The 24648-nt window shown below is 42.4% G+C and overlaps 1 protein-coding gene across 1 annotated transcript in view; it reads left to right on the top strand.

Annotated features, from left to right (window-relative positions):
* Positions 1 to 24648, top strand: part of LOC139168849 (F-box DNA helicase 1-like) — a 51470-nt gene that overhangs the window by 10407 nt on the left and 16415 nt on the right. Inside the window, exons 4-11 of the mRNA XM_070754591.1 lie at positions 498 to 628; positions 11930 to 12068; positions 15859 to 16049; positions 16642 to 16731; positions 17178 to 17266; positions 19632 to 19800; positions 21307 to 21529; positions 23219 to 23306. Coding sequence (XP_070610692.1) covers positions 498 to 628; positions 11930 to 12068; positions 15859 to 16049; positions 16642 to 16731; positions 17178 to 17266; positions 19632 to 19800; positions 21307 to 21529; positions 23219 to 23306 — 1120 coding nt within the window. The remainder of the gene's footprint in view (positions 1 to 497; positions 629 to 11929; positions 12069 to 15858; positions 16050 to 16641; positions 16732 to 17177; positions 17267 to 19631; positions 19801 to 21306; positions 21530 to 23218; positions 23307 to 24648) is intronic.

Raw genomic sequence — 24648 nt, 5'->3', positions numbered from 1 at the left:
TTTAATATATTTATGTTTGGGTATGTATATGTTGTTTCCTTTTTTAAATATGATAGGGTTTTATGTGCTTTTTAATATTAGATTTGTTTTCGCTGGAATATTGTTTTTATTATTGTGAGCCACCCCGAGTCTTTGGAGAGGGGCAGCATACAAATCTAATAAATTGAATTGAATTGAATTGAAATGATGGACCCAGCAATGGCGCCAATGTAGTATGCTTCCTGTGATCCAAGTGAAATCAAGGGTAATTTTTCCTGCATTTTTTTGGAGGGGAGGGGAGGCAAATTTTGGCCTTGCTTTTTACAATTTCCCCAAAACTTTGAATTCTTAATTTTGTGGATTCTGCATCGGCGGGTGCTTTTGATAACTTGGTAATGCATGCGGTCCAGAGCGAACGACTCGATTCAAAGCATTTAAAAGCAATAAAAGTTGGATTAAAAATTAAAAATGAAAAGCCCCCAAATCATAATATGTGATGTTTTGCTCTGGCTTTTCAGTTCATTCCTTGGAAGAAGATTTACTACCAGTATTTGAAGGGAGTTGACCGTGCTTTGCTGACCCTTCGAATCATTCTGCAACGGTACGGGCTCACCAAGGAGAACCCCCAGTGCATGCTGGGATTTATCCGGTGAGTAGCCTTGGTATTGCAACCGTAAATCATCCTTGCTCTTGTTAATGGGGCATCCTGACACATGGGTGGTCCTTGACTTAGGACCAAAATGGGGAGCAATGCTTATTTTCCTTGCTAGGAAAGATGATTGTTCAATGTGCTTGATTTTATGATCTTTTTTGGCCACAGTTCTTAAGTAAATCACTGCCGTTGTTTTTTTTTTTTCCAATTTTTTTATTATTTTTCATAAAAAGACAAACAAATACAAACAAACAATGAACATAAAGTGGGGGTGTATTTCCCCCGCTTCTTATGAAAGTATAAATTCAAATATAGAAAAAGAATACATATGTGTTAAGTATTATAAAAAAAAAAGAAAAGATTAATAAATTTGGGTTGAAGTTTACAAATCTTAATGTGGGTATTAAGGTTAGTATAACATAGTTACCAGAAAGGAAAGATACCTTTAATATAATCCTAATTACTATAATAAAATAGTGTTAAACCTTCAATCTAAACAGTAAGACTAAATTCAACTATTATACTTCAAAAATCTTAATATATTGTTTATACTTATACATACATAGCTATATCATAATCATCAAAAAACCCTTTTAAACTAATATTACTATTGTTATCATCTAGATAAAAACTAATACAGAATAAAGAGAAAGAAAAAACAACCACTAAAGATATATCTTATTTTTTCTTATCTATCCATTTGTAAACGTTATTCCATGTTTCGTAGAATTTAGTATCCTCTTGATCGTTTAATCTTCTTGTCATCATATCCATTTCAGCGCAATCTAATATCTTAGCTATAACCTCTTCTTCCTTGGGGATTTCCTCCCCTTTCCAGTTTTGCGCATATATTATTCTAGCCGCAGTTAATATATGTATGATTAAATAAAAAATTTCTTTCTTATAGATCTGGGTTGTGACACCTAATAAATAAAATTCCGGGGTATTATCTATATCTTGTTTTATTATTTCTTTTAATATTTTTTCAATCATCTTCCAATATAGTTTTGCTTTGCTACATGTCCACCATTGATGATAGTAAGTTCCTATATCCTTCTTACATTTCCAACATATTGGGGATGTTTTAGGAAACATTTTTGCTATCCTATTTGGTGGGAGATGCCATCTATAGAACATTTTGATTTGGTTTTCTTTTAAGGAAACTGATTTAGTCATTTTCCAATTATTAATCCACACTTTCTCCCATGTGTCTATATCTATTTCCTTACCAATATTTCTACACCATCTTATCATAGTATCTTTTAAAGTCAACTCTATATTTTTATGAGCAATAAGTAGTTTATATATTTTCCCTATCATTTTTGTAGAGTTAGTGGTTATTAAGGTAGTTAAAGAATTCTTACTTTTATTAAAAATGTAAAGAGTTTTATCCTTCTGATATCTAGATCGGATCTGGGCATAGTGCCACCAATCTATTATTATCCCTTCTTCTTGTAGTTCAATTCTAGATTTAAGCTTCATCTGATCATTTAATAGTTCTTTATATCTATGAGTCATTTTCTTGTCCTTTATAGACTTTGGATGCGTTATTGCTTCTAAGGGAGCTAACCAATCTGGGATGCTTAAGAAATGATTCTTCTTTATATCTTTCCATACTTCTAGTAAGTATTTCCTTAATGTATGCCTTTTAAAGTATGAATGGTTTTTGTCCTTATCATACCATAAAAATGCGTGCCATCCAAGCATTAAATCATGTCCTTCTAGTTCAAGTGTTCTTTTATTATCTAAGATTATCCAATCTCTAAGCCATGTTAGTGCGGCGGCCTGATAGTATAATTTCCAATTTGGAAGGCCAAATCCTCCTCTTTCTTTAATATCTTCTAAGCAATTCATTTTTATCCTTGCTTTTTTACCTTGCCATATAAATTTTTTAACTAAGTTGGTTAAAGTTTTTAAGAAGATACCCCCTGGGTTTATTGGTATTGTCTGAAAAAGAAATAAGACCTTGGGTAAAATATTCATCTTAATTGTTGCAATTCTTCCTAAGAAAGATATTTTCAAATTGTTCCAGGTTGCTAAGTCTTTTTTAATTTCTGCTAACAATTTCATATAATTATCATTTTTTAATGTTATTGTTTTCGCTGTTAAATTTATTCCTAAAATATTTTACCTTTTTTACAGTCTTTATTCCAGAAATAGTTTCTAATCTAGTTTCTAGTGTTTTGTTCATATTTTTAGTCAAGTAATGTGTTTTGTTTTTGTTTATCTTTAAACCTGCTACGTTTCCATATTGTTCAATGGTTTGTAATAAAGTAGGAACTGTTGTAGTCGGTTCTTCAATTATAAACATTAGATCATCTGCAAAGGCCTGGAGTTTATAGATTTCATCTCCTACGGTTAAACCTTTTATTCTGGGGTCCGCTCTTATTTTAATTAATAAGGTTTCAAGGGTCATAATAAATAACAATGGTGATATAGGACATCCTTGGCGAACTCCCTTATTTATATCAAGTATTGGTAATTGACTGTTATTCAATATTATATTCGTTGTTTGTTTTGAATATATGGTATCTATTAGATTAACAAATTTTGGGCCAAATCTCATTTTATTTAATTGCATTTTTATAAATATCCAATTAACGTTGTCGAAGGCTTTTTGAGCATCCAAAAACATTAAAGATGCCATCTTATCTGGGTGTTGTTCATAGTACTCTAGTATATTTATTACAGTTCTAATATTATTTTTAATTTGTCTCCCTGGAAGAAACCCATTTTGGTCTTGGTGTATTATTCCATTTATAACTCCTTTGAGTCTCTCTGCATAAATGGCAATAAAAATCTTATAGTCTACATTTAATAGTGATATAGGCCTATAATTTTTAATTTTTTCTGGTTCTGTACCCTGTTTATGTATTAAGGTTGTCAGTGATTCTGACCAAGATTTAGGAATTTTTCCGTCAAGTCTACAGGAATTAAAAGTTTCTAACATATGATTTCTTATTGTTTCATTATCTATCTTATACCATTCTGCAGGTATGGCATCTGGGCCTGTGGCCTTGTTGCTTTTCTGTTTTTTAATTGTTATTAGGAGTTCCTCCATTGTTATTGGTCCATCCATGATAGCCTGTTGATCTTCTGTTATTTGTGGTAAATTTGAAGCCTCTAAATAATTAAAAACTTCATCTTCAATGACTTGATCTTTAGCATATAATTCCTTATAAAAATTATACACAATGTCTGCCTTACCTTCTGTATCGAATTTTATTTTACCATCTTTATCTTCTAATTTTTGGATTAATTTTGATTGACTCTGTTTTCTAAGTTTATACGCTAGCCATCTGCCAGGTTTATTTGCATATTCAAAGTATTGTTGCTTTGCTCTTTTAATCTTTTCAGTTAGTTGGTTTTGTTCTATAACTCTAATTTTATGTTTAATTACGTTTATTTCTGTCTTTAGATCTCTATTCTTAGTATGTTGCTGCGATAAGGATTCTAATTGTTTTAATTCGTTTGTTAATTGTAAATACTCTAATTTCTTTTCCTTATTATATTTTGCTGTATAAGATATTGTTAAACGTCTTATGTACGCTTTAACTGTATCCCATAAGTTCTGTGGAGTAGTATCTGATGTTTTATTAATTTCAAAAAATATTTTTAATTCCTTTTCAATCCAATCCTTATATTTCTTGTCGTTTAATATATACCTGTTCATCCGCCAATTGTTCTGTTTATTATTCATCGTCATATAGACCACTATTGGATTATGATCGGCCCATGTATTAACGTCTATCTCAACTTCTCTTATTTGTTCTGCCACTGTTTTTGGTGCCCATAACATGTCAATTCTCGTCCAAATTTTGTGAGGATTGGAATAAAAGGTAAATTGCCTTTTGAGAGGGTGTCTTTCCCTCCAAATATCGCTTAATAATAGTTCCGCTTTCATTTTTTGAAAAGTACTGGGTAGCAAGTTTCTTCTTGTTTTTTTGCCTTTTCCCCTTTTTTTATTACCTCCCCCTCCTGAGTGGTCTAATTGTCTATTCGCGATAGCATTAAAATCACCTATTATCAATAGATTATCAATAGCTAAATCTGTTATTATTTGGTGTAAATTTTTATAGAATGTCATTTGGTCTTCATTGGGGGCATAAATAGAAACAACCACTAGAGGTCTGGGTTCAATGTCTACTTGTACAATCAATATCCTACCCTCTTTATCCTTATATATTTGTTTGGAATTTATAGAATTCTTGACATACATCACTACACCTCTTTTTTTTTGGTCTGCTAATGCAGCATACATTTTTCCAATTTTGGGATTCAACAGTAATTTTTGGTTATCTTTTTTAATATGAACTTCTTGTAGTATTGCAATCTGAACATTTTGGTTTCTGATTTTGGAAAAAATTTGCTTCCTTTTTCTTGGTTCGTTAAGTCCATTAACATTTACGGAAAAGATTTTCAAGTCTTTATTCGTTGTCATTTAATGGGTTTTTTGGTTTCTCGTTGAGGTTGAACTCTTCTAGAGCCTTGGTCCTGCTCTATTACTTGGGCAGTTGCCCCCAGGTTTTCTTCTTGCTGAATTAGTGATTTTTCCCCTGGTTGCTGTTGAGCTGGTTGTAATTGGACCACTAGTTGCTTACTTGCATGGTCGGAGTGGCCCAAACCACTCTGTTCAAGAAAAAACATAGCTTGATCTACGTTTTCCAGTTTGTACCTTGTAGAGCGCCATGTCAGAGAAAGTCCTTGTGGAATAAGCCAACGGTAAGTGATATTTTCTTTAATCAAGATTTTGGTTAAAAAGTGGTAATCTCTTCTGTTTTCTCTGACACTTCTTGGAACTTGTTTTAATATCTTTATTTCTACTCCATGTCGTTGAGGCGGGGAGTTTCTTGAATAATGAAGTATCTCATCTCGCAACGCCTTTCTTGTAAATTTAATATGTATCTCTCTTGGGAGGTTGTGTCGACGGATATAGCTATTCGAAATTCGGTATACTTCATCGATTTCTTTCTGTAAAGCCATGGGGTCCTCTTGAAGTATACCTCCAATGATTTCCGCCATAGTCGTTTTTAAGTCTTCATCTTTTTCCTCTTTTATATTCTGAAATCGAAGTCCGTACGAAGCTCGTTGCATCTCCAGCTGGATGATAGATTCATCATATCTTTTGTATCTTTCATCAGCTCTCCCTTCAAGATACTCCATTCTTTTCTCATTTTTGTCAGCTTGCTCTTCAACTTTTTTAACTCGGTCATCACTTTCTTGAAGAGTTTGTTGAATCTGCTTTATCTGATCTTTCATCTCGCCCATATCAGCTTTCATTTGAGCCATCTCCACTTTAAATTCTGCCAGGTCTGCTTTTATGGCTTCTCTTTGTTGTGTTGCCTCCTCCTTTATGGCTTCTCTTTGTTGTGTTGCCTCCTCCTTTATGGCCTCTCTTTGTTGAGTGGCATCTTCTTGTGATTTGACCATAAAGTCCTTCAAAGCATTCAAAGTCTCATGAATAGTTGCAATATTGGACTGCATTGTTTTGTCTTTGTCTTTGTCTTTGGTAGACATGGTTAGCACTTGATGCGAAGGAGAAGAATGCGGTGACACTTGTGGAGATAGGGTAGTTGGTGTTGTTTGTTTCTTTGTTGTTTTAACAAAAGTTGAGGTGTGGGACATTATCAAATTAGAATCCACTATTTCAAATTTTAAGGTTAGTTTCAATTTTATATATAGTGAAAAGGAAAAGAAATTACTATAAATTCCAAATCTATTCAATATATTTTGTTTCCCTTATAATATGACTATACCAATTCAATAGCAATTCAATTAATAACAAAGTTCGAAAGAAGAAGAGAAAAAAGAAATATTATTGTTTAGTGCCACAGGGAAAAAAAAAAAAACAAGTATTAGCCTTTTCAAGTAAAAGGAGGACAGAAAATGAAAGAAGAGAAGGAATATCAACTGTATATAGAAGACAAAAGAAAGAGAAGAAAAAAAAAGTTTTTTGGAAGAAAAGACTTTAGGAGGAGGGAAAAAAAAAAAGAAAAGGGGAAAAAGTGAAGTAAAAAGAATTATTCAAAAAGAAAAAGAAGGAGGGTGGTATTTTAGTTCAACTATTTAGAATAGAGCAGGAACCCAAGGTTTTAACAATGCATATAGTTCAAACCAAACTTCTTCTAGTAATAAAAATGTAAGGAAGAAAGTCAAAGAAAAATCAGGGAAAAAACCAGATAATTATTCAAAAACACAATAACAGTATTGTATACTTAAGTTCTTCTTATAAATCCTGTAATTTTGCTAGGAAGTAGAAATGAAGATCCAAATCTCAAAGGGTAAAGTTATATTTGATTTCAATTCAAAATTCAAGGAGTAAAGCAATTCCAAAGCTTGCTTGTGTTCAAGATGGAGTCAGTTTATTTTCCAAATTCAAGACAGGAGCAAAGAACAAAGAAAGAGATCCCAAGATGGAGTCAAGTTAATTTTCGTGCAGCAGGCAGATGTTAAACCAAAGAGTTCTCAGCAAATAATCCAAAAGGTGTCAGCAATAATCCAAAAGGTGTCAGCAAATAGTCCAAAAGGCTCAGCAAGTATTCCAAATAGGTTAATCCAACAATAAGTAATCCAAGAAAGAGGTGATTTCAATCTCTTCTAGGTTCCATTTAATTCATGATTATTAAGTTATTCATGTTGTGAAAATAGGCAGCAAGAAAGAAAAAAAAAAGGCAGCAAGACTGTGTTCCTCCGCTTCAAAAATTAAGTCCAGAAGATTATGATTTTAAAAATCTATCAAGAACAGATTCTGTTCATCACTAGAAATTTTCTTTAGCAGTTAAAATTTTCTAAATAGTCATATCAAATTTAAACTATTTTGTTAAAGCATAAAGTCAGAAAATTATTTTGTAGATTCCCAAGCTCACGTTCAAAATGGAAAAGTAAAAGTGAAGGAAAAAATTAGGTCCGGCTGTTATTTGCGGATGAGTTTAAACAAGAAAAAACTTTCACTTTCGCCCTGGAAAAAAAACTTTTACTTAAAAGTTTTACGATCTTCTGACTTAAAAACGAAACACAATGGAGATTTTTACCTTAAGTCCTTTCTCTGCTATATTCTTTTTCTATGTAGATGTAGATATTTTTACTTTCGCTTCTTTGCTTTTATTCTTCCCGCTGAGTGAGGGGAGAAAGCGCTGGCCGGTCCTCTTAAGCAAAGAGGAGCGGTTCTCCCGTCTCCGAAGCTGCGGGGCGAACCGCTGCCTCTGGAGTCCTGGCGATGGGTCCTCGGGCAGAGGAGAGCCCCCTGTTCATGGATCGGGCCATCCGGGCCCGATCCGATCGCAATTGCGACCTTCGGAGGGGGTAGAAGAGATTCGCCTGGCAGAGCCCTGCCAGACACGTCTCGCCGCGATCTCCACCAAACCGGAAGCCCGTCTGGCTGCTTTTAAAGCTGCCAGAAGAACTCGACTGAGAATTTAGCCTGATAGCTTTCACAGCCGCAGGAAGCTCCGCGGTGCTTTCGAAGCCTCCGGCCCCACCGTTAATCACTGCCGTTGTTAAATGTACTACAGTAATACCTCGTCTTACGAACTTAATTGGTTCCGGAAGGAGCTTCGTAAGGCGAAAAGTTCGTAAGACGAAACATTGTTTCCCATAGGAAACAATGTAAAAGCGATTAATGCGTGCAAAGGGGAAAAAAATCGCAAAATGGCACTCCGCTGGGCGGCGGCGCCCGCCTGTCACCTTTTAAAACAGCCGGGGGGGTTCTCAGCGTTCTCCTGAACGCCGAACCTGGAAGTTCGGGTTCGCGTTCCGGAGGCCACCGAGAAGCGCCCGGCTGTTTCAGAAGGTGACAGCCAGGCGGCGGCGCTCGGCGGAGCGCCGTTTTTGTGATCGGCGGCAGCGTTTTCGGCCTATCTGGAGGCTGAAAAGGAGGTGGGGAATCCCAATAGGGAATTCCATGGGCGGAGCTTTGACATCACGAAGACCCCATGTGCTCACACATACACATACACACAAGCACACAGAGAAGTGTGGTTTCGACCACGGGTCACCAACCAGTGGCCAATAGACCACTGATGGTCTTCGAGAAACTTTTGGTGGTCCATGGAGAAATCTTGCCCCTTGGGCTGGATATGGCAAAGAGCAATATAATTATATAAGCATTTATAATTTTGTTACATTAAATAGGTGCATTTCATATTAATAAAGTGGAAGTTCTCTGATCATTATTTTACAAATGTATCTTAAAAAAAAATAATATTAGTGGTCTGCGGGACTTAAAATTATAAACTAGAGTCCATGGGAATTAAATTATAAATTTGGTGGTCCACAGGATTTAAAATTATGACCTTGGTGTGGTCCCTGAGGTCCTTAAGGTTGGAGACCCCCTGGTTTAGACCGTTTATTAATGTTCCCTAGCAATTCCCTTCTCCCACCCTCAGAACTGTCCCAAATAAATCCAGCCACAAGCAGGCCACAATTAGTCCACGACAGTGGCCAATAGTCCATAAAATCATGGAAAGTCTCTCTCACAAATAAGCCCACCCAACAAACCTAAACCCACCAGGCCAAACGGAAATACAGTGAACCCTCGAGTTTCGCGTGTTCAAGTATCGCGAAAGGGCTATTTCGCGAGTTTTCAACCAGGAAGTAAACTCCACCATCTGCGCATGCGTGCCCTTCCACACATGCATAGATGGTGGAGTTTCCCCGCCGGGCAGAGGCTTCCCTGGGTCTTCCCCCTCTTGCCCCCGTAAGACCCCAGCGGCGGCGCGAGCAACGGCGTGGGCGGGCGGGCGGCACGAGCTTGGGGACATCCCAGCTCCGCTCCCCAGCTGGGGAAAGCGCGCGCGTTGCTGGGGAAAGCGCGCGCGTTTGGGGACTCCCTAGATCCGCTCCCCAGCTGGGGAGCGGATCTAGGGAGTCCCCAAACGCGCGCGCTTTCCCCAGCAACACGCGCGCTTTCCCCAGCAACGCGCGCGCGGTGGGGACTCCCTAGATCCGCTCCCCAGCTGGGGAGCGGATCTAGGGAGTCCCCAAACGCACGCGCTTTCCCCAGCAACGCGCGCGCTTTCCCCAGCAACGCGCGCGCGGTGGGGACTCCCTAGATCCGCTCCCCAGCTGGGGAGCGGATCTAGGGAGTCCCCAAACGCGCGCGCACCCCAGGCGCGAGCAACGGGGTGGGCGGGCGAAGGGCGGGCGGCAGTGGAAGCAAAAACACCATCTGCGCAAGCGCAGATGGTGTTTCTACTTCCGCACCGCTACTTCGCTAAAAATCGATCATCGCGTGGGGTCCTGGAACGGAACCCTCGCGATGATCGAGGGTTCACTGTACACCCACAAGAAAAGTTCAGAGCCTCCAAGGCAGGAAGCACAAGGAGCCAACACACACAATCACCAATTATGGCTAATCGCAGCTCTAGGACTTATCACCATTTTTCCGATTTACGACCTTTGTAGTGATCCAAATTCAGATGTTTAGCAACTGACTCATACTTACGACAGCTGCTTTTGTCAGTACTATGCACTGCACCGGTTGGGTTTGTTAATATATGAACTAACCAGCAATAGTTGCTGGTCATGGGGCTACCTTTGAAAAGTGTTTGGAAACTTCAGATCGTGCAGAATGCAGCTGCGACAGCAATCATGGGCTTCCCAAATACGCCCATGTCACACCAACACTCCGCAGTCTGCATTGGTTGCCGATCAGTTTCCGGTCACAATTCAAAGTGTTGGTAATGACCTATACAGTAAAGCCCTTCATGGCACCGGAGCAGAATATCTCCGGGACCGCCTTCTGCCACACGAATCCCAGCGACCGGTTAGGTCCCACAGAGTGGGTCTTCTCCGGGTCACGTCGACTAAACAATGTTGTTTGGCGGGACCCAGGAGAAGAGCCTTCTCTGTGGCAGCCCCGACCCTCTGGAACCAGCTCCCCCCAGAGATTAGAATTGCCCCCACCCTCATTGCCTTTCGTAAAGATCTTAAGACCCATCTCTGCCGTCAGGCATGGGGGAACTGAGACATCTCCCCCGGGCCTATACAGTTTATACATGGTATGTTTGTGTGTATGTTTGCTTTTAATTATTTTATTTATTATTTTTATTTTATTTATTAGATTTGTATGCCGCCCCTCTCCGTAGACTCGGGGCGGCTCACAACACAATAAAACAGTTCATGACAAATCTAATAATTTACAATTTAAAATATTTTAAAAACCCCATTATTAAGCAGACATACATACAAACATACCATACATAAATTGTACATGCCCGGGGGAGATGTCTCAATTCCCCCATGCCTGACGACAAAGCTGGGTTTTGAGGAGTTTACAAAAGACAAGGAGGGTAGGGGCAATTCTAATCTCTGAAGGGAGCTGATTTCAGAGAGTCGGGGCCGCCACAGAGAAGGCTTTTTATGGGGTTTTTAGTGTTTTTTAAATTATTAGATTTGTTCTTATATTGTCTTTGTTATTGTTGTGAGCCGCCCCGAATCTACGGAGAGGGGCGGCATAGAAATCTAATTAATAATAATAATAATAATAATAATAATAATAATAATAATAATGATGATGATGATGATGTAGCAGAACAAGAACGACTTGTTGCCAATAAGGGAGCAGAGACCACGAGAAGATTGAGATTGCCAGGTTTATTTGGTGCATGCATCAGGTTCAAAAGATATAAAAGCAATGTCTGAATAACGTGGATTGTTTTTCAGGGCTCTTTATACATTTCCAAAGGAGTACAAAAAACACACAGTATCAGCCAATCAGATACTAGTTGTCAACATTTCCTTATACAGAAAGTAAAAAGAGGTTATACAATGTAGAAGATACAGAATGTACAGCAAAGAGGCACTTGCGGTTAGATTGTGGGCTCCTGCATGAAGCTATGTGCCTTCAAAGCTTTGCTCTCTTTCCTGAGTACATTTCCTGGTTACGCATTTAGCGCTACAGCTGTCCCTCAACCGGGCATAGAGGAAGTACAGGTGTGAAAACGGAAAAGCTTATAGCAGATATATGTAGGACAAAGGTCATATATCAAAAGAGCATAATCCTGGCAAGGATTGCAGTATAAAATGGAAATACAGATATCAAGGCATAGCCCAGCTTCCTCAATAATAATAATAATAATAATAATAATAATAATAATAATAATGATGTATGTTTGGAGGAAATAGTATGATAAGTCCTTTTTTTTCAGCGCCGTTGTAACTTTGGACGGTCACTAAATCGAACTGTTGTAAGTTGAGCATTACCTGTATAAGGCCAACCCCTGTCCATGTCTATGGAGATTCTCAGTCATCCAGGTCAGGGTTGTACCCAAAGATGCTTTTTTGCTCCTCCCAATCCAGGTGTGCGGCTGCTGTTCTGAGCTGCCACTGCCGAGATCCCACCGCCGTCCTCGCGTGTCTGAAACGCCACTCGCTCTTTCTCAAGGCGGAAGTCTGCATCGCCAAGAGTTTTCCAGATTTGGACAGTTGCAAAGAGAAAGTAGGTCTTGGCAGGGTTAAATATTTCCTGGAATTGAGGCTTTGGGTGTTTCCGTTGTGTTTTCCCTTCGATGTGGGTTTTCCTGCTCAGAATTTGGGGGTGTCACTCAAAAGGCGAAGGATTCTGAGACAGACGGGCCTTTGATTTACAAACATCCGTTTATTTATTTACTTACTTACTACTTACTTACTTACTTACTTACTTACTTATTGGATTTGTATGCCGCCCCTCTCCGGAGACTTGGGGCGGCTAACAGCAACAATAAAACAGTGTACAATAGTAATTCAATACTAAAAACGATTAAAAACCCATTAATATAAAAAAACAAACATACATACAAACATACCATGCATAGAATTGTAAAGGCCTAGGGGGAAAGGGAATCTTAATTCCCCCATGCCTGGCGGCAGAGGTGGGTTTTAAGCAGCTTACGAAAGGCAAGGAGGGTGGGGGCAATTCTAATCTCTGGGGGGAGTTGGTTCCAGAGTGCTGGGGCCACCACGGAGAAGGCTCTCCCCCTGGGTCCCGCCAAGCGACATTGTTTAGTTGACAGGACCCGGAGAAGACCCACTCTGTGGGACCTAACTGGTCGCTGGGATTCGTGCAGCAGAAGGCGGTCCCTGAGATATTCTGGTCCGATGCCATGAAGGGCTTTATAGGTCATAACCAACACTTTGAATTGTGACCGGAAACTGATCGGCAACCAATGCAGACTGCGGAGTGTTGGTGTAACATGGGCATATTTGTGAAAGCCCATGATTGCTCTCGCAGCTGCATTCTGCACGATCTGAAGTTTCCGAACACTTTTCAAAGGTCGCCCCATGTAGAGAGCGTTACAGTAGTCGAACCTCGAGGTGATGAGGGGTGAGCAGTGACTCCCGGTCCAAATAGGGCCGCAACTGGTGCACCAGGCTAAATGTAAAGGTGATAGTTTATTTAGAGAAACCTTTTGCTAAGAAGAAAAGTAAAGTATATTTTTACAAGAATGGGTGTTATTCCATGCACTGTTTTTCATTGAGGACTTCTATTAGGTATAGTTGTGAACTGTGGCTAGTTGGTGGGGTTACTTTCCGAATGCGCAAAACTTTCCCAACCTCCTCCTCCAGCACTAATCATGTTACTTGGGGTCCTGCAGGAAAACAATCACGGTCAGAGAACATCAAGGGCCCCATAGTCCTTTTCTACCTCCTCCTCTTCCTCCTCCTCCTCCTCTTGCAGCACTGATGATGTTCCCTAGTTCGGTTATGAAACGTCTGCAAGAACCCAACCAAGCTCAGAAACCACTAAGTATCCCCACAGTATAACTCTCGACTATAATATTATCTTCTACCCTGTTTCCCCGATTGTAAGACGTATTGGGGGTTTCAGGGGGGTTGGCTAATATAAGCCGTACCCCGAAAGTAAGACATATGTCTTACTTTCGGGGAAACACGGGGGTATTGCCGCCTCCTGCCCACTTCCGCGCCGCCCCCCCTCCATACGTCACCGCCGCCTCCATCTGATCCAAATGTTGCTGTTTCTGCTGCTCCCGCCGGCATCTCAAGCGGATGCCGTGTTGCCCGTCCCGGCTAAGCCGGCCGGACATTGTCCGTCGTCGGAGAACAAATGGCGAAGCAGCCCGGCGAAGGCTTCTCCTGCCGAAAGGCGCCCGCCAGAGACCGGTAAGCTTCGGAGACGCCGGGTGGGCGGACACGTGTCAAGGCCGACGTGTGCACCGGACGCGGCTGCCACGTCATGGCGGGGCCCGGACGGGGCGGGCAGGCGGGGATGCGGATGTGTCTCCGTGTGTTTGTGTGTGGGGGGGAGGGTGCTTCGGGCTCTTTGTCCCCCCCGGTGGGTAAAAATGAAGACCCAGATTTTTCAAGAAGATTTTTTAAAATACTACTTTTTACCGGACACGGGTGTTGCGGGTTCGGGTAGGTGGGTTGGCCGGGTGGGTCTTATTTTTTCCAATATAAGACATACCCCGAAAGTAAGACATAGTGGGGCTTTTGGGGATAAAAAGAAAGTAAGACACTGTCTTACTTTCGGGGAAACACAGTACTACAGGGAGTTTATAGATTGCAATCCTCCAGACTGCAAAAGGACCGTGCTAAGTGAAAAGATTGACTGTTGGCAGCCTTCTCTGAAGCCAGCTTTGAAGGAAGGGCGTTCCCAAGTAGCTATCAGTTGTAAACAGGCTGGTTTCACTTCCCCCTCCCCACATAGGCAGATAGAATTTCCTACTCTGTGGGTAAATGATAAGAATTAAGTCAGAAGCAACAAGCAGTTTACAACCGTTCTTGAGAACAAATTGAAGGTCTCTTTTAGTAAGGAAGGGAAGCGATTCAAAGGGAGACCAGATTAGGAACTTTTGTCTTTCTTCAGTCTTGCAGGAAGTGGAGTTACTCTGGGGTCCTTGGTGTAGCTCCTCACCAGGAATTAACATCCAGATTAGCAGAGATCAACACCCAGATTCGCACTAGACCAGGGGTAGGCAAAGCTGGCTCTTCTATGACTTGTGGACTTCAACTCCCAGAATCCCCCAGCCAGCCATGTTTGAATTCCCCAGCCCTTGGGTAGGCAAAGTTGGCTCTTCTAAGACTTGTGGACCCCAACTCCCACAATTCCTGAGCTAATCATGCTAGCTCAGGAATTCTGGGAGTTGAAGTCCGTATGTCATAGAAGAGACAACTTTGCCTACTCCTGCACTAGACCAACACCCAAACTTTAAGCAACAATCCAGTCAAGGAACTAACAATTCAGACAATCAAACAGTAAACAACAGCCTAATCAGTGAACCACCAAGACAAATCCCACCAATACTGATCAGGCAAGTCATTTGCAAAGCCCACTCCTTTCTAGCACTGATGATGTTATGTAGTCAGTAATAAAATGTCTGTAAGAAAACAGCCATCCTCAGAGAGCATCCCATGCTGCACAATCCTCCTCCATCTCTCTTCCTCCTCCATTTCCTCTTCCTCCATCTCCATTTCCTCTTCCTCCATCTCCATTTCCTCTTCCTCCATCTCTTCCTCCTTCTCCATTTCCTCTTCCTCCATCTCTTCCTCCTCCTCCATTTCCTCTTCCTCCATTTCTTCCTCCTCCTCCATTTCCTCTTCCACCATTTCTTCCTCCTTCTCCATTTCCTCTTCCTCCATCTCTTCCTCCTTCTCCATTTCCTCTTCCTCCATTTCTTCCTCCTCCCATTTCCTCTTCCTCTATTTCTTCCTTCTCCCATTTCTTCTTCCTCCATTTCTTCCTCCTCCTCCATTTCCTATTCCTCCATTTCTTCCTCCTTCTCCATTTCCTCTTCCTCCATCTCTTCCTCCTTCTCCATTTCCTCTTCCTCCATTTCTTCCTCCTCCATTTCCTCTTCCTCCATTTCTTCCTCCTCCTATTTCCTCTTCCTCCATTTCTTCCTCCTCCCATTTCCTCTTCCTCCATTTCTTCCTCCTCCTCCATTTCTTCTTCCTCCATCTCTTCCTCCTCCTCCATTTCTTCCTCTTCCATCTCCTCCCTCATCTCTCTTCCTTCTCCATCTATCCTTCTCCATCTCTCTTTCTCTTCCATCTCTTCCTCCTCTTCCTTTCTCCCCAAACCCTTCCAGCACTGATGACGTTACCTTGTTTGGTGATGAAACGTCTGCAAGAAAACCACCAAGCCCAGAGAGCACCAAGGGCACCACATGCCTTGAGTAATTGTAAACTGAGCACCATCCTGCCCCCGTCAGACAGGACAGGTAATACAACCTGCGAGAGAGAAAATGGTTTCCCCCACCCTTATAATGATTCAGCCCATGTTCTTCCAGCCGTCCTATGTTCGGGCAGTGATAGCAGCCATCGTGCTCTTTGCTGGAGGTGTTGGCGATATTCAGGGGCTGGTGGGCTGCCTCCGACGTCCCAGCTCCACCATGTCGCTGATGAACACATTTGAGATGTTGTACTCCACGGCCACCCTACTTTACGCCATGCGAGAGAATGAAGTCCAGATCAGTAACAGGTAAGTTTGCAACCTTGAAACACGGCGTTTAAGGGGTGACTTGATCGAAGGGTATAAAATCCTGCATGGGATAGAAAAGGCGGATAGAGAAAAATTATTTTCTCTATCACACAATACTAGGATGAGGGGGCCCTCCCTAAAGCTCATAGGTAAGAAAGTGAGGACAAATCAAGGGAAATATTTCTTCACCCAAAGGGTCCTTGGTTTATGGAATTCCCTCCCAGATTGTGACAGCTATCAGTCTGGAGAGCTTCAAGGCAGGATGAGACAGACTCATGGATGCCAAGTGTGTCATAGGCGGTTATTGAAACGGATGTCCATGTGCCACCTCTATGTTGGTTGAGGAAGGCAGGGTTCCCTTGGGTCCCATTTGTTTGGGGTCAAGGGAAAGGGAGAGGGTCTTGCCTTCTCTTTCTGCTCAAGATCCCCATGGACAATTGGTGGGCCACTGTGGGACACAGAATGCTGGACTCAATGGGCTTTGGCCTGATTCAGCAGGACTCTTCTTATGTTCTGGAGTGGGTGAAAAATGGTGTAATTTCTACCCCAAACCAACTCAATCTTACTACTTTCCCCATTTTTTGTATCCTAGGTTTCACTACAATGTTTTCTATTGCCTGTTTCACCTGGAAAATTGTACCTTCAGCCTGACTGTCCAACATCATCCCCAATTAGGTCTCAGGTGGGTAAATTAACTTTGTAGGTTAATACAGGTAGTCCTCGACTTACAACTGTTCGTTTAGTGACCGTTCAAAGTTGCAACAGCACTGAAAAGAAAAATGACTTATGACCGTTTTCCACGCTTACGATCATGGTGGTATCCCTTTGGTCACTTGATCAAGTGCAGACATTTCATATTTATGACCGTTTCGACATCCCGGGGTCATGTGATCTCCTTTTGAGATCTTCTGACAAGGAAAATCAATAGGGAAGCCGGATTCACTTAACAATTGTGCACAGAATGGTCATAAATTGGGGCAAAACCCATTTAACAAGAATCTTGCTTTGCAACAGAAAGGTTGGGGTCCATTGAGTTTGTAAGTTGAGGACTAGCAGCCCGGCGGTGCCTGTTAGCAACTGTGATCTTACGCAAGGTTCACAAACGTGTATACTTCTGTTCACCAACAGGCCTGTTTTGCAACCTACTAGTGAACAACAACAGATTTTAAACCACGCCCTTGAACCTGGAAAGGTGGTGAAAATTGTGGCTTTTGCAGGTAAGGCAGCCCCCGTGCCCAGAAGGTTCTTCATCCCCTCCGTAGGTTAGGCGCTAACAAAATTATTATTATTATTATTATTATTATTATTATTATTATTATTATTATTACTACTATGACTACTACTACTACTACTACTACAGTGTTCCCTTGATTTTCGCGGGTTCGAACTTCGCGGATAGCCTATACCACAGTTTATCAAAAAATATTAATTAAAAAATACTTCACGGTTTTTTTCCTATACCACGTTTTTTTCCATCCGATGATGTCATTTTTGCAAATAAATAACAAAAAAAATAATTATTGTTAATAAATAATTATGTTTATAAATATCAGGATCACTAAGTGTCTTATTCAATGGTGAGTATTAGTAATAATGGTGAGTAAATGGTTGCTAAGGGAATGGGAAATGGTAATTTAGGGGGGTTTAAAGTGTTAAGGGAAGGCTTGTGATACTGTCCATAGCCAAAAATTGTGTATTTGCTTCCGCATCTCTACTTCGTGGAAATTCGACTTTCGCGGGTGGTCTCGGAACGCATCCCCCGCGGAAATCGAGGGAACACTGTATTACTACTACTATTATTATTATTACTATTATTATTATTAATAATAATAATAATAATAATAATAATTACATTTGTATGCTGCCCCTCTCCGCAGACTCGGGGCGGCTCACAACAATAATAAAACAGTGTACAGTGAACAAATGTAATATTTAAAAAATATCTAAAACCCCATTATTTTAAAAACATACAACACAAGCATACCATACATAAAACTATATAAGCCTGGGGGAGATGTCTCAATTCCCCCATGTCTGATGGCAGAGGTGGGTTTTAAGGAATTTACGAAAGGCAAGGAGGGTGGGGGCAATGCTAATCTCTGGGGGGAGCTGGTCCCAGAGGGTCGGGGCCGCCACAGAGAAGCCTCTTCCCCTAGGTCCCGCCAGACGACATTGTTTAGTTGACAGGACCGGGAGAAGGCCAACTCTGCGGGACCTAACTGGTCGCTGGGATTCGTGCAGCAGAAGGCGGTCCTGGAGATATTCTGGTCCGGTGCCATGAAGGGCTTTATAGGTCATAACCAACACTTTGAATTGTGACCGGAAACTAATCGGCAACCAATGCAGACTGCGGAGTGTTGGAGTAACATGAGCATATTTGGGAAAGCCCATGATTGCTCTCGCAGCTGCATTCTGCACGATCTGAAGTTTCTGAACACTCTTCAAAGGTAGCCCCATGTAGAGAGCATTACAATAGTCGAGCCTCGAGGTGATGAGGGCATGAGTGACTGTGAGCAGTGACCCCCGGTCCAAATAGGGCCGTAACTGGTGCACCAGGCGAACCTGGGCAAACACCCCCCTTGCCACAGCTGAAAGATGTTTCTCTAATGTGAGCTGTGGATCGAGGAGGACGCCCAAGTTGCGGACCCTCTCCGAGGGTCTGAATGAAATTCAGTGGTGAAAAAAGTCAGGTTCTACATTTAGGGAAGAAAACCAAAATGCACAGGTACGGTATATGTCAGTGAGGGCGAACCTTTTTTGGTTCGCGTGCGAAAAGGGTTGTGTGTGGATGTGCTACGGTAGCTGCCTTCCACACATGCGAACAAGCCTTTCTGAAGCCTGGTAGGTAGTAATGGGTTCATACCAGTGTGATCCAGAGAGCTGCATCGGTATGAACCCACTGATTTTTGGTCTCAAAATGGGTGAACAGTGCGGTCAGGCAGTAGGGAAAGCAAGTAGGATGCTTGGCTGCATAGCTAGAGGTATAACAAGCAGGAAGAGGGAGATTATGATCCCACTGTATAGAGTGCTGGTGAGATCCCATTTGGGAGACTGTGTTCAGTTCTGGAGACCTCACCTACAAAAAGATATTGACAAAATTGAATGGGTCCAAAGACAGGCTACAAGAATGGTGGAAGGTCTTAAGCATGAAACGTATCAGGAAAGACTTCATGGACTCAACCTGTATAGTCTGGAGGACAGAAGGGAAAGGGGGGACATGATCGAAACATTTAAATATGTTAAAGGATTAAATAAGGTCCAGGAGGGAAGTGTTTTTAATAGGAAAGTGAACACAAGAACAAGGGGACAGAATCTGAAATTAGTTGGGGGAGAGATCAGAAGCAACGTGAGAAAACATTATTTCACTGAAAGAGTAGTAGATGCTTGGAACAAACTTCCAGCAGATGTGGTTGGTCAATCCACAGTGACTGAATTTAAACGTGCCTGGGATAAACATAGATCCATCCTAAGATGAAATACAGGAAATAGTAGAAGGGCAGACGAGATGGAGGATTCCAGGTGTGGTCTTACTAAAAAAAAAAAGAACCAGAAAGACTGAGATGTTTTTGATTTTTCACGCAGGCACCGGCAAAACATCCACTCTGATCCAGTATGCCAGGAAATGGTCCGAGCTGAAGTTCCTGTACTTGGCCTTCAACAAGACCATCGCACAACAGGCATCCAAGGTTTTCCCTGCCAACGTCACCTGTAAAACCATCCACTCCTTAGCGTTTCAAGAAGTCGGCAGACAGTAAGTGGGCGGGGCTTCTTCCCAGGGAGTTAGTCCTCGACTTACGACCAATGTATGTATAGATAGATAGATAGATAGACAGACAGACAGACAGACAGACAGACAGACAGACAGACAGACAGACAGACAGACAAATAAGAAAGAAATTCCCTTCTTTTTTATTAAAAGAAATTAATAATAAAACAAAACCAAAAGCTATTACTATTATTATTTTCTTCTCTTTTTCCATCCCTGTCTCCTCCTCCCTTGTGTGTGTGTGTGTGTGTGTGTGTGTGTGTGTGAACTCTTGAACCATTTCCAATAACAGGTGAGCTATTGGAAATGGTTCAAGAGTTCACACACACACACACAGACACACACACACACACAAACAGCTGGGAGGTTTTTTCTGTTATTATTTGGGTGCTTTTTACCATATGCTTTAAATCAAGAGTCATTTCTCTCTCTTTCTCTCCCTCTTGCTCTCTCTCTCTTTTTCTCACTTCTCTGTCCCTCTCTTTCTATCTCTCTCCCCCTCTTGCTCTCTCTCTCTCTCTTTCTTGTTTTCTTTCTCTCTCTGTTGCTTTCTTTCTCTCACACTCTTTCTTTCTATCTCTTTCTTTCTTTCTCTTCTCTCTCTTGCTCTCCCCCCCCTTTCTTTCTCTCTCTCTTTCTCTCGTTTTCTTTCTCTCTCTCTTGCTTTCTTTCTCTTCTCTCTCTTACTATGTCTCTCTCCCCCCACTTTCTCTCTCTCTCTCTTTCTCACTTCTCTGTCCCTCTCTTTCTATCTCTCTCCCCCTCTTGCTCTCTCTCTCTCTCTTTCTTGTTTTCTTTCTCTCTCTGTTGCTTTCTTTCTCTCACACTCTTTCTTTCTATCTCTTTCTTTCTTTCTCTTCTCTCTCTTGCTCTCCCCCCTTTCTTTCTCTCTCTCTTTCTCTCATTTTCTTTCTCTCTCTCTTGCTTTCTTTCTCTTCTCTCTCTTGCTATGTCTCTCTCCCCCCACTTTCTCTCTCTCTCTCTTTCTCACTTACTTTCTCTCTCCCCCCCTCTCTCTCTCTCCGTCAGCGAGGGGGCTGCAAGAGCGCTTTCTCTGAGCACTTCGGGAACGCCTGCCCTGCCTCTACTGTAGCCCCCTTGATGAAAGTCCGGGATGAAAGCGCTCCCAGTGAAGGGGCTGTGAGAGGGGCGGGGCGCGCGGAGAGAAGAGGAGGATAAGCCGTAGCCACGGCCGCGGGAGAAGTCGCGCCCCAAGGCAGGAGGCGGCGGAGGAGGAGAGGGGGCAGATTGGGCGGGTGAGGGGCAGGGCCGAGAGGCCAGGGCGCGAGGGGACCAGAGGCACCGTGGGGAGGCAGGGGCAGCCGCGGCTCCCTTTCTTTCTACTGCCGGTGACAGGAAGGGCGTCCGGCCAGTTACATACTCAGCTTGATTCAGCTGCCCAGACTCCACCCCAATACAAGGGATTATGGGGGGTCACTAAAAGGAGATGATGAGCAATTCTATCTTCCTTCTTTTTTCATTCTGCTGCAGTTATAAACAGAAGCTTAACTCGGGCTCGCTGACCTCCTACGTGGTCAGTTATGTCCTCTCCAATCGCCAGGGCCAGTCTCCGTTCATCAGAGCCAAGACGGTCGTTCAAACCCTCATTGCCTTTTTCGCTTCCACGGATTCGGCCATCACCGTGGAGCACACGCCCATTTGGTGCAAGAACAACCGTGGCCAAGACGTTCTTGTGGACGAACAGGAAAAGCACGTGAGCATTTGGTTCTCAGGACAGATCATCCTCGACTTATGAGCATTCATTTAAAAATTATTCGAAATTACGATGGCCCTGGGGGGGGGGGGGGAAATGAAAGGATTTTTCAAAAAAACACTTATGACCATTGAAGCATCTCCCTGGTCACACGATTCCAAATTCAGACCCTTCGCAATGTAGCATGTACCGGTACCCCTTGACTTACCATAGCTTAGTGACTGCAAAGTTACAACGGTACAGCAAAACCCAAGTTATGTCAGTTTTTCACTCTGACAACTGTTGCAGCACCCCCAATGTTGTTTGATCAAAACTGGCAACCGACTCATATTTATGACTCATAATTTTGAGGTCACGGAAGATTGATTGATTGATTGATTGATTGTTTGATTGTTTGATTCATTCATTCATTCATTCATTCATTCATTCAATTTCTAGGCCGCCCTTCTCCTGAAACTCAGGGTGGCTCACAGCATAAATTACATATTTAACACAGAAATCAGAATTAATCTGAAACAACCCGAATCTTAGAAAAAAAGATCCCCCCTCTTGCGACCTCCCGGCAATCAAAGTTCATTAGGAAGCCTGATTCACTTAACAATTGTTCTGTCGGGCTCTCTGGTAGAATCCTCCCAAAAATTCACAGGTACAAATTTCAGACACACAGACGTTTGAAAATTCAAAACAATGTTCTTTATAATGAAAATTCACTTAAACCAAGCCCTCTTTTGGTATAGCCAAGAGATCTCGTCCCCAAACAAACTGGTAATTGGTACAAGTCCCTTATCAGTTCTGAGATACTTAGCTTGCAGCTGGGAGGCAATTCACAGTCCTTCTTCTTTCACAAAGTGAAACACACTTTGCTCTGGTTTAGTTTCAAAGTGGGGAAAAATCAGCACACAAAAGGTCCAAGTCAGCAAAGCAGTCACGAAGCACAACGATCAGATAATCCTCCACAATGGCCAAACCCACAGGCTGCTCTTTATAGCAGCCTCATTAATGACCACAGCCCCACCCAGCCACAGGTGGCCTCATTTTCTTTGATAATAATCTCTCAGTTGTTGCTGCCTATGCATCGCTCTCCGCATGCGTGGCTGTATCATTAACTCTTGTTCTGAATCCAAGGAGGAGCGAGATAATTGATCTCCTTCTGAGCTGTCTGCCCCACTCTCCTCCTCCCTGTCACTCATGTCTTTTTGGTCAGAGGAGCCTTCATCAGCAGATTCCACCGGGAGCAAAACAGGCCTGCAGCATGTGGATGTCTCCCCCACATCCACAGTCCTTGGGGCAGGAGCTGGGCCAGAGCTAACCACAACATTATCTAGAAAAGTTCTTAAGTAGAGGCATTCCTAGGTAGAGGTACCACTGTATTTGTTTGAAGATCTAAGCCTTGGGAAAAGATTTGTGGATTTGCATTAGTTGGACCAGAACACTGACCAGCAAAGTCAATGGGGAAGCCAGATTCCCTTAACAACTGTCATGATTAATTTAACAACAGTGCCGAGAACGGTTGTAAAACGGGGCAAAACTCATTCAACAATTGTCTTGCTTAGCAACTGCCGTGATAAGTCGAGGACGAGCTTGAGATCCAGCCCTTCTTTCTCTTTCAAGATCTCTGGGAAGCCGAGATGAGAAAACTCTTGACTTTTTCACCATCAAGATCCATCTTGCCAACTTTTTGCTTTCTAGATCATTGTTGAAGAAGCGAAACAAATATGGACCAAGATGAAGAAACCGGGCCCAACCGAGGAGATGGCGCACAGAATGACGCACGATGGTGAGTGGAACATGTGAGGGGAGGTTGGCATTTAGAAACAGGAAGAAAAGAAATAAGAATAATGCACTTGGGGAAAAGGAATCCTCAATCTGAGTATTGCATTGGCAGTTCTGTGTTAGCAAAAACTTCAGAAGAGAAGGATTTAGGGGTCGTGATTTCTGACAGCCTCAAAATGGGTGAGCAGTGTGGTCGGGCAGTAGGAAAAGCAAGTAGGATGCTTGGCTGCATAGCTAGAGGTATAGCAAGCAGGAAGAGGGAGATTGTGATCCCGCTATATAGAGCGCTGGTGAGACCCCATTTGGAATACTGTGTTCAGTTCTGGAGACCTCACCTACAAAAAGATATTGACAAAATTGAACGCGTCCAAAGACGGGCTACAAGAATGGTGGAAGGTCTTAAGCATAAAACGTATCAGGAAAGACTTCATGAACTCCATCTGTATAGTCTGGAGGACAGAAGGGAAAGGGGGGACATGATCGAAACATTTAAATATATTAAAGAGTTAAATAAGGTCCAGGAGGGAAGTGTTTTTAATAGGAAAGTGAACACAAGAACAAGGGGATACAATCTGAAGTTAGTTGTGGGAAAGATCAAAGGCAACGTGAGAAAATATTATTTTATTGAAAGACTAGTAGATGCTTGGAACAAACTTCCAGCAAACATGGTTGGTAAATCCACAGTCACTGAATGTAAACATCTACATGAAACCGCTGGGCGAGATCATCCAAGGACATGGGGTGAGGTATCATCTATATGCGGATGATACCCAGCTTTACATCTCCACCCCATGCCCAGTCAACGAAGCGGTGGAAGTGATGTGCCGGTGCCTGGAGGCTGTTGGGGCCTGGATGGGTGTCAACAGACTCAAGCTCAACCCGGATAAGACGGAGTGGCTGTGGGTTCTGCCTCCCAAGGACAATCCCATCTGTCCGTCCATCACCCTGGGGGGGGAATTACTGACCCCCTCAGAGAGGGTCCGCAACTTGGGCGTCCTCCTCGATCCACAGCTCACATTAGAACAACATCTTTCAGCTGTGGCGAGGGGGGCGTTTGCCCAGGTTCGCCTGGTGCACCAGTTGCGGCCCTATCTGGACCGGGACTCATTGCTCACAGTCACTCATGCCCTCATCACCTCGAGGTTTGACTACTGTAACGCTCTCTACATGGGGCTACCTTTGAAAAGTGTTCGGAAACTTCAGATCGTGCAAAATGCAGCTGCGAGAGCAGTCATGGGCCTACCTAGGTATGCCCATGTTTCACCATCACTCCGCAGTCTGCATTGGTTGCCGATCAATTTCCGGTCACAATTCAAAGTGTTGGTTATGACCTTTAAAGCCCTTCA

The sequence above is a fragment of the Erythrolamprus reginae genome, chromosome 6, assembly GCF_031021105.1.
Source record: "Erythrolamprus reginae isolate rEryReg1 chromosome 6, rEryReg1.hap1, whole genome shotgun sequence".
Lineage (NCBI taxonomy): Eukaryota > Metazoa > Chordata > Lepidosauria > Squamata > Dipsadidae > Erythrolamprus > Erythrolamprus reginae.
The sequence above is the reverse complement of the archived record's forward strand: the minus strand, read 5'-3'. Positions and strand labels throughout refer to the sequence as shown.